The sequence below is a fragment of the Candoia aspera genome, chromosome 1 (assembly GCF_035149785.1).
Source record: "Candoia aspera isolate rCanAsp1 chromosome 1, rCanAsp1.hap2, whole genome shotgun sequence".
Taxonomy (NCBI): domain Eukaryota; kingdom Metazoa; phylum Chordata; class Lepidosauria; order Squamata; family Boidae; genus Candoia; species Candoia aspera.
In genome coordinates this window covers 74,023,683-74,039,010 of record NC_086153.1, presented here as the reverse complement: position 1 = coordinate 74,039,010, position 15,328 = coordinate 74,023,683, and the positions used below count along the sequence as shown (strand labels likewise).

At 40.4% G+C, this 15,328-nt stretch overlaps 1 protein-coding gene across 2 annotated transcripts in view; it reads left to right on the top strand.

Annotated features, from left to right (window-relative positions):
* DISC1 (DISC1 scaffold protein) overlaps positions 1–15,328 on the top strand; it is a 158,587-nt gene that overhangs the window by 115,325 nt on the left and 27,934 nt on the right. For both annotated transcript variants that reach the window (XM_063307009.1, XM_063307017.1), the window contains one exon: positions 13,823–14,096. In XM_063307009.1, coding sequence (XP_063163079.1) covers positions 13,823–14,096 — 274 coding nt within the window. The remainder of the gene's footprint in view (positions 1–13,822; positions 14,097–15,328) is intronic.

Genomic DNA, 15,328 nt, shown 5'->3' with positions numbered 1-15,328 from the left:
TAAGAGGTTTTCCCTGAAAATCAGATTGAAAAACTCCAAATAGGATGCTCTCTGAATATGTTTACATGATATCTGGAACCATTAATAAAAAGTTTAGATTTTTAAAGTGGGCCGGTCCATGAAGTCACAAAGAGTCGGAAGTGACTGAACGAATAAACAACCACCATGATGGATCCCCAGATCCAGGCCTATAGTGGCCAAAGGCTTGATATTCAATGAATATATGAAGAATGGTGCTTTGTTTCATATTCTAAGGGCAAAATCTGAGTGTATGCAATGTACCTAAGTCCAAATTAATTTCATACTACAATTTGTGTGATTATAGTGTTCAAATGAGTCTTTTTGAGGAGTTTGCTTGAAAGTGGATATACAATATTGTGTTGTGGAAGATGCTGCCTTTTCTGTGCCTTTAAGTGTGAGGAGATTAAGTCATACAGATAAATGCCACAAACCATTTCTGTAGGCATGCAGCTGTAATAACTGGTGGTCACCGATAGCTTTATCTGCCCTGATTTTGTCTAATCCTCATCACCATGAATTGTGTTAATGATTTCCATAAACAAATCATGCACTGTAATATCATTTGTCTTTCTGGAATCCCATGAAAATCAATTTTGGTACTGTTGTGAGAGCAAAAAAAAAGTTTACATTGCTGAGTGTTGTTATTAACTGCTAACTCCTAAAAACTTATTTTGATCCTGTCTGGATGTGTGGTGAGCTTAGGATAATAAAACATGTTGTTATTACATATAGTTCTATTTTTTTTTCTTTTGTCATTTTCTCCTCTCCATTTTGCTGGTGGCCAGCCAGCCTTGTTCTTGAGTCTTTACAACAGAGGGATAAACCTTCTAATTAATAAGTGATTTACTAAATTATTTGTTCAGCTCTGTTGCACCCTCTTTTTTCAAGCTATTTACAAATGACATCATATCAGTTAGTTCAGTAATAATGATAATGATGATTATATCTCAGTCATTTCTTCTTACTGAAAGACACCAGCAATTGTGTTTATCACATGCTGTAATGGCATTCCACGGTATCTCATGGACCAGACAGTGATGTATTCTAAATCCCTTATCGCTGTTCCTTCAGGGTCCAAACTACTTTTTATTTGTATCAGTCAAAATAAATACCACATTTTTTTGAGTGGAAGACATTTAATGTGGTTAGGTGATTATCCTAAATCTCAAAAAGATTATTTCCACTCAGTGAAAAAGGAGAGGGGGTAGAGAAAACATAGGAGGCAGGAAGCCAGCATAGATGGGGGAGACTGGGGTATTTAGTAGTCCTTCTTAATTCCCCATTAGAGATCATATAATTATGTAGTGGGATGGCATAACCAGTGGAAGTGCATAAAAAAGTATTCCACAGCTCTTCTTCCTCAGAATATGGAAAGAGAGAAAACAAATGAATAAAGGTCCTCATAGGCACCAATATTTGTCCTATACAGAAGTTTTGCTATTGAGAATGATGCAGTGCTTTCAGCTTTGAAAATGAATATAAAACCACCCTCTTTTAATTAGTTTCCTCACAATTTATTTATTTATCAATCAAATTTGTCACCGCCCATCTCCTCCAATGGGAGGGACTTTGTTTTGCCTTTGTTATTTCTCTCCAGCTGTATCTTTATTTAATTTACCAGTGTACTTATCAGTTCCTCAACAATAGCATAACTCTGTTGAGTTTGGAAGCAGGATATTGTGTACACGGGCACTTTGCAGGATCTAAAAGGGGTGTATCTTGCATTCATGTTTGGGAAATGAACATTAATTTAGTTTTCAGAGTATTTTTGCTCCATTTTTATACTATCCAGGCTGTAGCTGTGGCCATGGCTAAAACAGCTGAAAAGTTTGAACATACAAGGCCTCACATTCTAGTTCTGCCATTAGGTAACTGATTCAAAAAAGACATTTGCTTAGGCCCATAGGGAACTCCAACAAATTGACCACAATGGTCAGCATTTATTTATTTATATTATATTTATTTACTATATTATTATATTTCCATGTTTCCAAAGACTGATGGCAGTGTTTAATTTCTTGGGCTTTGTAAGACAAAGTTGGCTAAATCAGGAACTGCCCAGTTTGGTTTCTCTCGTGTGTGGGTGTGTGTGGGTGGGTGTGTATGTGGGTGTGGGTGAAGGTGAGGGCGAGAGGGAGGGAGGGAGGGAAGGAGAGAGAGAGAGAGAGAGAGAACAAAATCCCCAAAGCTGTTAGCCTTATCAATTGCCACCTTTTCCAATCTGTGTCTCACCACCAGTTTTAGCTGTCTAAGTTCACCCTCTTGAAAAGAATATGTATTTCCTCTTATGTATCACTTTTGTCCCCAAAGTAGAAATGGGACATGTTTCCTCCAGCAGACTGGTATGGGTCTAGCACGTATACACCTGGTAGAGTTTGAGATTGTAGAGCAGGCTGTCCTCCTTTTCAGGGGCCCAGGGCCCAAGTGACCTTGGAGAGACATGCTGGGGACCACATTCCAAAACGTTAGGGGCACCAGGACAAAGAATTGATAGAGCCTAGGCAAAAACTAAATTAATTTGAATTAAAATTAGATTAATTGAGGATACTTAGTTTAATTACTCCCAATGTATTTAAGAATTTCCCCCTTCTTTCTCAATAAACATTCCAGGTCATTAGCAACTTTGGGAAGGTCTCTGGATACTGTCCCCAGGACAGCAACTTGTACTGGAGCAAGAAGGGGCCACTTTCCTGGGCCAAAAGTTGCACTGGGGTCTTTGCAGGGGTGTCTGTGGGGTGGGCGTGGGGAAGCAGAGGGGGAAATTAATGTGAAAGCCTTGACAGTGCCATTGAAGCCTCACCCCTTTCTATGTGTGATGTGAGGCGTCAATTGCATGATCACAACTGACATCTTCTGCGGATGCCCCTGGGCATACCAGGTGTTGCGTACTTTAAAAAAAATGGATAGGGCCAGGACAAAAACTAAAATTTATTTTATTTATATTTAACCCCACTATACTCGGCCACTCCGCAAAGGATCGTTACCTTGTCGTGGTGCTGGAGCTTGAGCACCTCAATGATGCCATGAGCTAAACCGTGAAGGGCCACCCAAGACGGGAAGGTCATGACAGAGAGGTCAGACTAAATGCGATCCCTGGGGAAGGTAATGGCAACCCACCCCAGTATTCTTGCCGTGAAAACTAAATGGATCAGTACAACCAGAGATATGTCGGTATACCATCGGAAGATGAGACCCCCAGGTCGGAAGATGGTCAAAATGCTACTGGGGAGGAACAGAGGATGAGCTCAACTAGCCCCAGTCGTGATGACGCAGCTAGCTCAAAGCCGAAAGGACGGTTAGCGGCCGACGGTGCTGGTGGTGAACGGCGAATCCGATGTTCTAAGGATCAACACACCATTGGAACCTGGAATGTAAGATCTATGAGCCAGGGCAAATTGGATGTAGTTATTGGTGAGATGTCAAGATTAAAGATAGACATTCTGGGCGTCAGTGAACTGAAATGGACTGGAATGGGCCACTTCACATCAAATGACCACCAGATCTACTACTGTGGACAAGAGGACCACAGAAGAAATGGAGTAGCCTTCATAATTAATAGTAAAGTGGCTAAAGCAGTGCTTGGATACAACCCAAAAAACGACAGAATGATCTCAATTCGAATTCAGGGCAAGCCATCTAACATCACAGTGATCCAAATATATGCCCCAACCACAAATGCTGAAGAAGCTGAAGTAGAGCAGTTCTATGAGGATCTGCAGCACCTACTGGACAACACGCCTAAAAGAGATGTTATTTTCATCACAGGAGACTGGAATGCTAAGGTGGGCAGTCAAATGACACCTCGAATTACAGGTAAGTATGGCCTGGGAGAACAAAACGAAGCAGGACATAGGCTGATAGAATTTTGCCAAGACAATTCACTCTGCATAACAAACACTCTCTTCCAACAACCTAAGAGACGGCTTTACACATGGACTTCACCAGATGGACAACACCGAAATCAGATTGATTACATCCTTTGCAGCCAAAGGTGGCGGACATCTGTACAGTCGGTAAAAACTAGGCCTGGAGCTGACTGTAGTTCAGACCATGAACTACTTCTTGCACAATTTAGGATCAGACTAAAGAGATTAGGGAAGACCCACAGATCAGCTAGATATGAGCTCACTAATATTCCTAAGGAATATGCAGTGGAGGTGAAGAATAGATTTAAGGGACTAGATTTAGTAGATAGGGTCCCGGAAGAACTATGGACAGAAGTTGGCAGCATTGTTCAGGAGGCGGCAACAAAATACATCCCAAAGAAAGAGAAAACCAAGAAGGCAAAATGGCTGTCTGCTGAGACACTAGAAGTAGCCCAAGAAAGAAGGAAAGCAAAAGGCAACAGCGATAGGGGGAGATATGCCCAATTAAATGCAGAATTCCAGAGGTTAGCCAGAAGAGATAAGGAATTATTTTTAAACAAGCAATGCGCGGAAGTGGAAGAAGACAATAGAATAGGAAGGACAAGAGACCTCTTCCAGAAAATTAGAAACATTGGAGGTAAATTCCAGGCAAAAATGGGTATGATCAAAAACAAAGATGGCAAGGACCTAACAGAAGAAGAAGAGATCAAGAAAAGGTGGCAAGAATATACAGAAGACCTGTATAGGAAGGATAACAATATCGGGGATAGCTTTGACGGTGTGGTCAGTGAGCTAGAGCCAGACATCCTGAAGAGTGAGGTTGAGTGGGCCTTAAGAAGCATTGCTAATAACAAGGCAGCAGGAGAAGACGGCATCCCAGCTGAACTGTTCAAAATCTTGCAAGATGATGCTGTCAAGGTAATGCATGCTATATGCCAGCAAATTTGGAAAACACAAGAATGGCCATCAGATTGGAAAAAATCAACTTATATCCCCATACCAAAAAAGGGAAACACTAAAGAATGTTCAAACTATCGAACAGTGGCACTCATTTCACATGCCAGTAAGGTAATGCTCAAGATCCTGCAAGGTAGACTTCAGCAGTTCATGGAGCGAGAATTGCCAGATGTACAGGCTGGGTTTAGAAAAGGCAGAGGAACTAGAGACCAAATTGCCAATATCCGCTGGATAATGGAAAAAGCCAGGGAGTTTCAGAAAAACATCTATTTCTGTTTTATTGACTATTCTAAAGCCTTTGACTGTGTGGACCATAACAAATTGTGGCAAGTTCTTAGTGGTATGGGGATACCAAGTCATCTTGTATGCCTCCTGAAGAATCTGTATAACGACCAAGTAGCAACAGTAAGAACAGACCACGGAACAACGGACTGGTTTAAGATTGGGAAAGGAGTACGGCAGGGCTGTATCCTCTCACCCTACCTATTCAACTTGTATGCAGAACACATCATGCGACAAGCTGGTCTTGAGGAATCCAAGGCTGGAGTTAAAATCTCTGGAAGAAACATTAACAATCTCAGATATGCAGATGATACCACTTTGATGGCTGAAAGTGAAGAGGAACTGAGGAGCCTTATGATGAAGGTGAAAGAAGAAAGTGCAAAAGCTGGCTTGCAGCTAAACCTCAAAAAAACCAAGATTATGGCAACCAGCTTGATTGATAACTGGCAAATAGAGGGAGAAAATGTAGAAGCAGTGAAAGACTTTGTATTCCTAGGTGCAAAGATTACTGCAGATGCTGACTGCAGTCAGGAAATCAGAAGACGCTTAATCCTTGGGAGAAGAGCAATGACAAATCTCGATAAAATAGTTAAGAGCAGAGACATCACACTGACAACAAAGGCCCGCATAGTTAAAGCAATGGTGTTCCCTGTAGTAACATATGGCTGCGAGAGCTGGACCATAAGGAAGGCTGAGCGAAGGAAGATCGATGCTTTTGAACTGTGGTGTTGGAGGAAAATTCTGAGAGTGCCTTGGACTGCAAGAAGATCAAACCAGTCCATCCTCCAGGAAATAAAGCCAGACTGCTCACTTGAGGGAATGATATTAAAGGCAAAACTGAAATACTTTGGCCACATAATGAGAAGACAGGACACCCTGGAGAAGATGCTGATGCTAGGGAGAGTGGAAGGCAAAAGGAAGAGGGGCCGACCAAGGGCAAGATGGATGGATGATATTCTAGAGGTGACGGACTTGTCCCTGGGGGAGCTGGGGATGTTGACGACCGACAGGAAGCTCTGGCGTGGGCTGGTCCATGAAGTCACGAAGAGTCGGAAGCGACTAAACGAATAAACAACAACAATACTCGGCCAAGAAAACATTGTGAAAGCGACGTCCCCTCAAAGGGTCAGATATGACTCGGTGCTTGCACAGGGGATCTTTCACACAAAGGCAATTAACATGGTTACTCTTCAGCTCTATATTTAATAATTTCTCCCCTTAAGGAATAATAATTATTAATTATATAATAACTAATAATTAATAATATAGCAACAATAATTAATAATGTGATGATAATGAATAATTAAGAAAATAATCCTTAAGCAAGGGATTATTTAATACAAAGCTGAAGAGTAATCCTTTAATAATTCCTTCCTTAAGGATAATAATTCCTTAAAAGTTACCAATTGGTAACCAGTTTGGGAAGTCTGTGGCAGCTGCACATAAGAGGCTCAAGGGCTGTGTCCAGCTGAGTGTCTTTAGTTGTCCACCTCTGTCACTTCTCAGAGGATAGGGATCCAGGATTCCTGATTAGGAAGAAAGCCGTAGAAATGTCTTCGCTTCCATTCTTTGAAATTATACTGAAAAATGAATTACTATTGTATCAACAGGAAGGAGACAGGCAAGAAAGGCAGACATGAGCTTTCCTTTCTCGACCTTGGGAGATCTGACTGCTTTTCCATAATTGTTCTACCCTCTGAGAAAAGCAGGTGGATCAGTGTGAAATAACCCCCTGCCCCCTCCCACCCACCCGATTCTGGCAGGCTTCACTGCAGTATTTGGCAGGGAGAGGAGCAAAACAAGATCCAATCTTTTTTTTAAAACATCTTTGATATTTTTCTCCCCAAGTCCCAAATTAATAAGTGCTGGAGTAGCATCACTGATTAGCTGGAAAATAAAGAAACTGCACTAAACCATTTCAGAGCCAGAGATACTATGATGCTTGTATATATTCTTCACAAAGCTTCACGCTTTCTTTATCAGCATAAGAAATAGGTCAGATTGTTGGACTCTTTGCCCTTGATGAGTCCCTTTGAAGTTTATGAAGTAGCAAAACACAGCACCCAGTTCTTATTTTACTCTTTGATTCCAAACTGATCCAAGGTTACCTTTATCCTTCCAGGCTATTGAACTGAGCTTGGATCTCCTGGTTTTTGTTTTTTTAATCTTCTGAGAAATACTGTTTCCTTAAGACTTTTGGGATGCATGGTTCTTAAAATACTGTATATTTCAAAAAAATCCAAAGAGTTGCATCTGGCATATCCTCTTCTTACAGGAGAGATGCCCTGCAACACAATATTCCTGATGGTAAAAATATTTTGAAGGAATGCACAATTGGGAATTTAAAAGCGACAGAGAGGACGTTTTTGCATATGGCTGAGATACAAACTGCACTCAACCAAATCCAAGTCATCAAGTACACCCAGTTCCAAAGTAGAGTGCCCAGAACCCTTTGATTGTTGCTGACTATAAGTCTCAGCATCTCTGGCAACTGTGACTTATGCTGAGGGATGTCCTAGATGAAATGGATTATCCGGATCCTTATCAGTTGGGGTCCAGGACTGGGCATAGGATGAAGACAGCTTTGGTCACACTGGTGGAGGACCTTTATAAGGAGCTGGATGGAGGTCCTTTTAGACTTTCAGTAGCCTTCAATAGCATTAAGTATGTCATCCTTCTGGAATTGAATCATAGCAGGATGGAGTTACTGTTTGTCCATCAGGATGCTTGGGCAGCTACAGTGTGTCTCTTGGTGGAGAAGCACTACTGCAGAAGGAGCACGTCTGTGATTTGGTAGCCTTCCTGGACTCATGGCTTCTTCTTGAACAGCAGGTGGAAGTCATGGCTGCGGGAGCGGGGTTTGCCCAGCTTTGGCTGATGCACCACTTGTGGTCCTACTTGGAATAAGAGAACCTTGGTACAGTGACTCATGCCCTCATCACTACTCGCCTAGATTACTGCAATGTGCTCTGCACTAGAACTCTGATTAGTTCCACTTTGGCTGCCTTCTGAAAGCAGTTGGAAACAGAGCTCTCCAGGGGCATTTGGGACTTGATGCCTGCTTTTTGGGTTCTTTGTTTTTTGTATGATTTTAACTGGGCTGTGGATGTTTTAATGATTTATGTATTTCTGTAAAACTGCCAAGAGTCTTGTGGGATTGCCCCAGGGTATAAATGTAATAAACAAAAACATCCCTGCACTGCTGTGCAGCCCTCAACATTTTCACATCTGAATATCTGAATCACAGGAACCAAATCGTATGAGATAGAGCTCCTTGTGCTTCTGTGAAATTGAAAAGAGGTTGCCTCAGTAGAACTCCAGTAAAACAATGTTATGAAAATGTTTTGATTTAACTGTTCTCTACCCCCAACAAATTCCATCTCTTACAAAGTTCATCTCCTGTCAAAAAAAGTATTTGTAGCTAGAAATTTGTTGGTGAGGAAAAAGTGAAGCGCATTCCGTGATGACGATAGTAAATGCATGGAAGGATTGATCTAATTGAATGGAAGTATCTTGGGAATGAAAATAATTAGTTGGCTGTGGATAGGACCACTTGTAATTTCTGTGATTTATGTTTCTGAAAGGGTTAGAGCAGTTCAATATGAAACACTTTCTCTATATTGTACATTAGATAATATCCTTTAAAAATGATACAGTATATCAAATGAATCCATTAGAATGTAAGCTCTTAACAAGATGCCTTGCTGATTTCCTTATAGATTAGTTAATTTCCTGCCTTTGACAACTCCGCTCTGCAAGCTTATCTTTGTCACCTTAGAAAGAAATCAAAGAAGAAACAATCAACTATACCAGCCTCTCATTTTACGTTTCCCATGGAGATAATTTAACTACAACACACTGATGTTGAACATTGATAGGAAAATGACAGCCTGTGATTAAAGTTGTGTCCTAGATGAAATAAATGTCTGGCAGATGAAAAGAATACACCCCACCCCCAGAGAGAGAAAGAAGGAGAGAAACAGTGCTTAATTCCAATCCTTAACTCTTGCTGAAATGCTTTTTATGACTGTTATTGCCATGTATTATGTGGTATGTTGTTTTTAATAACCATAATCAAGCATCCATTATTGGATTCAGCAGCAGAAAAATTGCTCTTCCTCTTCATTTTCGTGAACAGCTTCCCAAAGTAACAAGAATGGTTACATAATCTGTACCCTCTCTTAAAATCCAGGGAGCTGCTCTGCCCTCAAGATATTGATGTCAGCTTTTTTTTCCACTCTCAACTCTTTTGAGGGAAAGAAAGACTTCTGTAAGGCTATTTTTAGATTTCAATTTAGATTTCAGTGCTTCTGTATTGTGCAGCCTAGGTTCAGAAACAGCTTTTTTATGATCAGCCAGGAAACTGCAGATCCTAACTGCTGTTGATGCGTTTAACTTTTAGCAGAGAGAAAACATACCATAGTCATTGAGAAGCATCTCTGCAGTGTGTGATTTGAAAGCAAAAGGAGAAATCTGTTTTCACGATAAATTACTGAATTTTAGTTTGTTGGAATTTCCTCGTGTTTAGGGCACACTATCATCCTGAGTGTGGTAGTGCTTCCAAGATGGACATGGTATTTGATAGCCCTTCCCATTATTTTTAATGAAAAGGGCAGCTCAGTCCAAGTCTCTTTGGAAGAGTTATATGGAAGCTCTTCTTGGTGGAACCATTCCATAGGAATATTGGGCCAACAGAAAAGCTGCAAGAAACCATGTTAGGAGGGTCTAATGCCTGGAAGCAGCAGCAGCAGGTATATCAGCAAAGATCTTGTAGGCGTGTTTCCCAAATATTTCCTCGTGCATTCTGGAACTTGTGAAAACCTTCCTTTTTAGGAAAGCCTTCAGTGTTTAGTTATGCTGAAGTTTTTATTTCACTGCTGCTTTGATATTTTAAGTATCTGTATCACTGAAGTGTTTCCATGCTGTTTTGGGTTTTTTCATTAATAACTTTAATTGTGAACTGAGTTACAGTACCTAGAACTCGAGGACAAGTAGTATATAAATGTTTCAAATAAAATGAATGCATATATACATAGAACATAAAGTCCTACTTTTTGGTGCCTGCACAGACTAACCAAGTATGTATTAATTTTATCAGGCCCTAAGAAATAATAGGTTCACCAATTCCACTAATACAACCTCCTGAAATGCACTTTCCTTTTTAAAATTATGGAGCACCCTGAGAAAACTCCAGTTCTATAAGTTATACAAGTTTCAAAATTAAAAAAAAAACCCTTTCAAAACCTATCTTGAATTTGATCAACTTGGAAATAAGCCAGCCTTTCCTGTTAATTGCAGGAAGGAAGGACAGAATTCTAATTTTCTATTAAAAGCCAAAGAAGTTAGGGAAACATATCTTCCCCCCAAAATATTTAATTTGCATTTTAATGCAAACATAACTAATTTCATATGGTTGAATCTTGAATCAATTCAGCGACAAAAACTCAGTTCTGGTCTCATAGATATCAGTTATACACCTGTTTAGAGCTACAGTTAGAACCCTCTGTTTATAGAATTGCTTGGTGGGAGCCCCACCCTCATATTCACCATGTAACTAAGTATAGCTTCCACTGAATCCCTTTTCTGTTTTCAGCAGCCACAGGGTGTAGTACATTCATCCTTGAACTGATTCTCCTTCATAAACATTATTTATGCTTTCCCCCCCTTGATTTCTCAGTTTTATCTCAATTCTTCTTGAAATCTCCTTAGAGCTGTTCATCAAGATAACTTGTTCTCCCACTGCAAGCATCTAGCTTTTGGCTTCATGACATTTTACAAGTGCTAGTGAAGTAGAAGCAAACTTCCTCCCTTGTATGGGCATAAACTGTGCCTTTTTTGCCTTGGTAAAGGTCACACAGTAGACTCTTTTAAAAACTGCCAGGCATTTACTGAACAGACTGGTTGCAATCCTTCTTCTTATATGTAACATTTGTAGGAGGAGAGCCATGTTAGTCTATAGTGGTAAAAAATCAGGAGTCTGGTAGCACCTTTTCAAATTAACCAATGTTCTTAAAAGGCACAAGGCTTCATGAGTTGCAGCTCACTTCATGAGATGCACAGAGTAGCTAAGCTGATGTAGGATTTAAATTGGGGTGAGTCAGGGGAGGGGAAAGCAGGTTAATTATGCAGATGCAGAATACAGGTGAGATAGATTACCAGTATCTTATCAATTAAAAATTGTAATATGTTAAAAAGCCTTTGTGTTTTTTGAGATCTTCTGAAACCTTTCAGCAGTTTTTTGCTCAATGGTGTTTTTAAAGTCCCATTTTCCCAAAACAGTCACTTTGAGGCCTGCCATACAGTGTTCTGAGATAAAATGTTCTGATATTACTTTGCCTTTTTTTGAGTCCTGATGTCAAATTTGTGCCCATTAATTATTTTGTATAAAGTTTGTCCCATTTGTCCTACATTGACTCCAGAGGGGCACTGCTGACAGATGATGCCATATATCACATTACAGGGGGAACTTGTGAAGGTGCCTCTAATCTTGTGTGTGTACTTGTTGGAGCTGTGATGCTGCTGCTGGGGGCAAAGTAGACATCTGTGTTTGTTGCAGGTTCTGGTTCCCATAATAGTGTGGCTTCAAATTCTGCCACCTAATCCTGTCTTGGACTGACTACATCAAAGACAGCTTTTGCAGGTGTCACTGTCTTGTCCTCAGACTCTTCTCAACTCCAGGGCATTCCTTTGAGGTAGATTTTGTCCATTGCCATGGAACCTAAGATCCACCCTGTTCATCCTCTAGCAGAACTCATATGCCTCTATTTGAAATTCCCTTCAATATTCGATATTGTCACCCAACGGTCATGCTGAGGATCAGCCACTCAGCTTCCCTTCAGAAGTCCCCTATTCCAAGAGCAAGCTAATTGCTAGGATGGCAGAATCCCTTTGCCTTGAGGTTCAACAGTCTTCTCAGTCAGTAAAAGATCCAGCATATTAGTTAATTCATGACATCATTTCACCAGTCCTCATTCAGGCGCTTCCGGTCTTGCTGAACACAGCAGTAGATTCCTTCTGTGTCATCAACTTCTCTCTGTTCAAAGAATCGTTTAATCTTATCCAATAACTCTGTTATATGGAGATATTGCAATCAGGCCCTCATCACCAACAATATTCTGCACTTGTGTATAAAGATTGCTTCTTGGCCTATTGGTAAAATCAAGTGGTATGTGTGGATGTGTGCACATGCAGATATGTGCACATGCATGTATAAATGATAAAGAGGGCAGAACATTGGACAGCCTTGAATATAAGTTATACTTACAGGCTTGCTGCTAGGAAAGGATGATAGGATAATAGCAGGTGATGGGGAAAGAGCAGGTTCCTCAACCCCTGCTTTGCTTCTGGCTTCTCTTCAAATGGTCCTAAGCAAAACAATTAACAAATGGAGGGAACCGCAACCCAAGGTAAGTTAAGAGATGGTTAGGGAGCATCTGTCTACTCTGACTAAATCTAAGTCTCCAACACCAGAATTTTGCTGAGAAAATTAAACAAGTAAAAAAGTTGATCCCCTGGGTTTGAAACGGTTAAATCCAGCGCTTACACTTGAACCTGTCTGAATTACAGATATTCTCATATGTAGATAGTCATACCCAAAATAGTTCAGCTGGGTGTTTTCTTAATGAGGTAGTTTCATTTATATATACTCTGCAGAAAAGGATATGTAATGAGGAATTGAGCCTTACTATGTACAAATATGAAACAAAAAGAGGTTGATACTTGCATATAATTATGTTCTTTCTTAGCTTCAAAACTATTTCTGTTTGTTGTTTGAGGAATTAGGTTATATTATTTTAACAAGCTTTAGCTGCAATTCCTATGTACTGTTAGGTGTCCCTAATGCTTTTGACATCAGAATAACTAAGTCATTCTTCTCACCGGCTTCTTCAGAGGACTGTGTGTCATGAGTAAGGATGGCAAGCAGGGGGCTCCCATCCAGACTGTTAAGCGCATGCGTAGCACTGAGGAATTGGGCAGCCATTCCAAGAGACACAGATCGGGCCCGCCTTAACCTTTGGGGTTTATATGTCTGGGTTTTTCCCATTCTTCTTCAGTTTGTTAGGATTTTCCTGTTATGTAGCAGCAATAAAACATTAGAGACCAGTTCCTTGTCTCAGCGTGGTTCCTGGCTGTTAGGACACTGTGGCTTGATATTAAATCCTGCATGTACAAGATGGACTCCAGTGTTTACCTATTTCTCCCTATCAAAGAGACCTGACTCATGCTTCACAGTATTTCACAGTCCAGTTGAAAGTGGATGCTACCACACTTCTGTGAAGCTCCCATGGTAGTATTGAGCACTGGATCCTAGTCATTGTACAGGCTGTATATACAGTATTTGAATGGGGCCAAACTGAATGTTGTGAATTCTTGAAGGAGCTGGAGAATAAGATGGAGGACAAACCAAACCACCCCTCCTTAACTAAATATACAGCTCATTGCAGGCTTCCCTTGATGTTAAGCAAACTCCTTGATATTCACCGAAATTCATACTGAAATAAGTAGCTATTCACCAAAATTCATACTGAAATAAGTAGCTATTATTCTAAGCAAACTAACAAGGGAACAAACCTACTGAATCCTTTATTAGAACTGTTTTTATCATGGTAAAAACAAAATGCCCTAAAAGAAATCAAGAGAGTCCTAAAGCTTTTTTTATCTAAACAAATTACTTTTTTTTTTGCCTTTTCTTTCAGCTGTAGAAGAAGCCATATTCTAGAAAGAGTGTGCGAAGTTGACTTAGAGGCCTGCCAGCTGTTGATCCATGGGTTTCTGCTCCACAAAAATGGCTCTTATGTTTCTGAGGGAGACGAGAGCCAGATTGAGGAGATGGAGGGTACAGAAGACGCCTCTTTGACCCTGAAGTGGGAACAGTCAAGATGCTTTTCAGTTAATAGCTCCAAACACAGAGCTTTTCGACACCCACTTATTGGAAGCAAACACCAAAGTACACACTGTGAACTGAAAGAGGTATCAAAAGTTTTGTGTCTTTGTTTTGTTTTTCAGTTTGTTTCCCCTGGTCATTCTTTTCAGTTTTGATGAGGCATATTCCACTTTGGCTACAAGCTAGCCAGCCTAGTAAAAAGTGAGATCTATTATTTATTGGAATCAGATGATGAAGTGAGAAAGGGATGCTTGATGCATTACAGTATGTTGATTATCATAATACCCGGAGTCATCCTACTGGCATGTAACCACTGTGTATGTAGTGAGTTACCTCGAGTAAGAAGTTACAGAGAATTCTCTCTGTAATTTTTTTTCTTGCTTTGTGGCTCATGGGTGGCAAGAAAACTTAAGCAACTCTTAGTTCAGAATCAGCATGAGATGCTTGAGGGCCATTCCAGATGCTTCCTTGCCAGCCATTACATTCAGACTTTCTTATAGTCAGGTCTCCTCCAGTCTTCCCTTCTCTACCACTGAAGAGCTGCTCCCCACCAGCTGCACACACCCCTCCCCCCACAAATTCCTGGATCTATAATTGAATCTTTGTGTTCTGAAATTCCTTATTGGCAAGCCTTAAACTCTAATTTGGCCAAGCCCTGAACCACCCCTTCATGCCACTTTTTGCTGCTGGCAAGTTTGGGGGGAAGAGAAGAAGCAGGCAAGGCTGGCTTGAAATACCCCAGCTTATTTATGAGCCAATTAAAATTTTGCAAGTATTTTGGCTTGTATCATGAAAGGGCTGCTGTTTCTGAAATCAAGGTATGTATTCTTCTGTGAAATACCCTCTTTCCTCTATGCATTCTGACACATTATTTTTGAGTCTTGGGCTTGCTTGGAATAAAAGCATAAGTCTAACACAAGTAAAATCAGAGGGCTGCATCTGTGCCATTAAAAGTGAAGGTGCCAATTTTGTTTTACCCTTTCAAGGTGTTTCTTCTTCAGAAGGAGAATGTCCAGGTTTTTTTAAAAAGAGAAATGTTAGAAACCTTTTCCACACAAGTAGTATCCAAGATAGGAATGGTACAGCCACTCAGTACCCATTTAAATTCAATTACAGCAACCTTTTACAATGGGTCAGATATAACCCTCAGTATACAGATGTTCTTCATATATTAGTGATTCAGAGAAATACGCAGCCACTCTCATCAGCCAGTCTTTCCAAAATGTTTCCTGGGCGATGGGAAGACCCAAGGAAGAAGAATGCCTATTGGCATATTAAAGAATCACCATTTCTTCAGAAAAATGTCCAGTTTACTCAG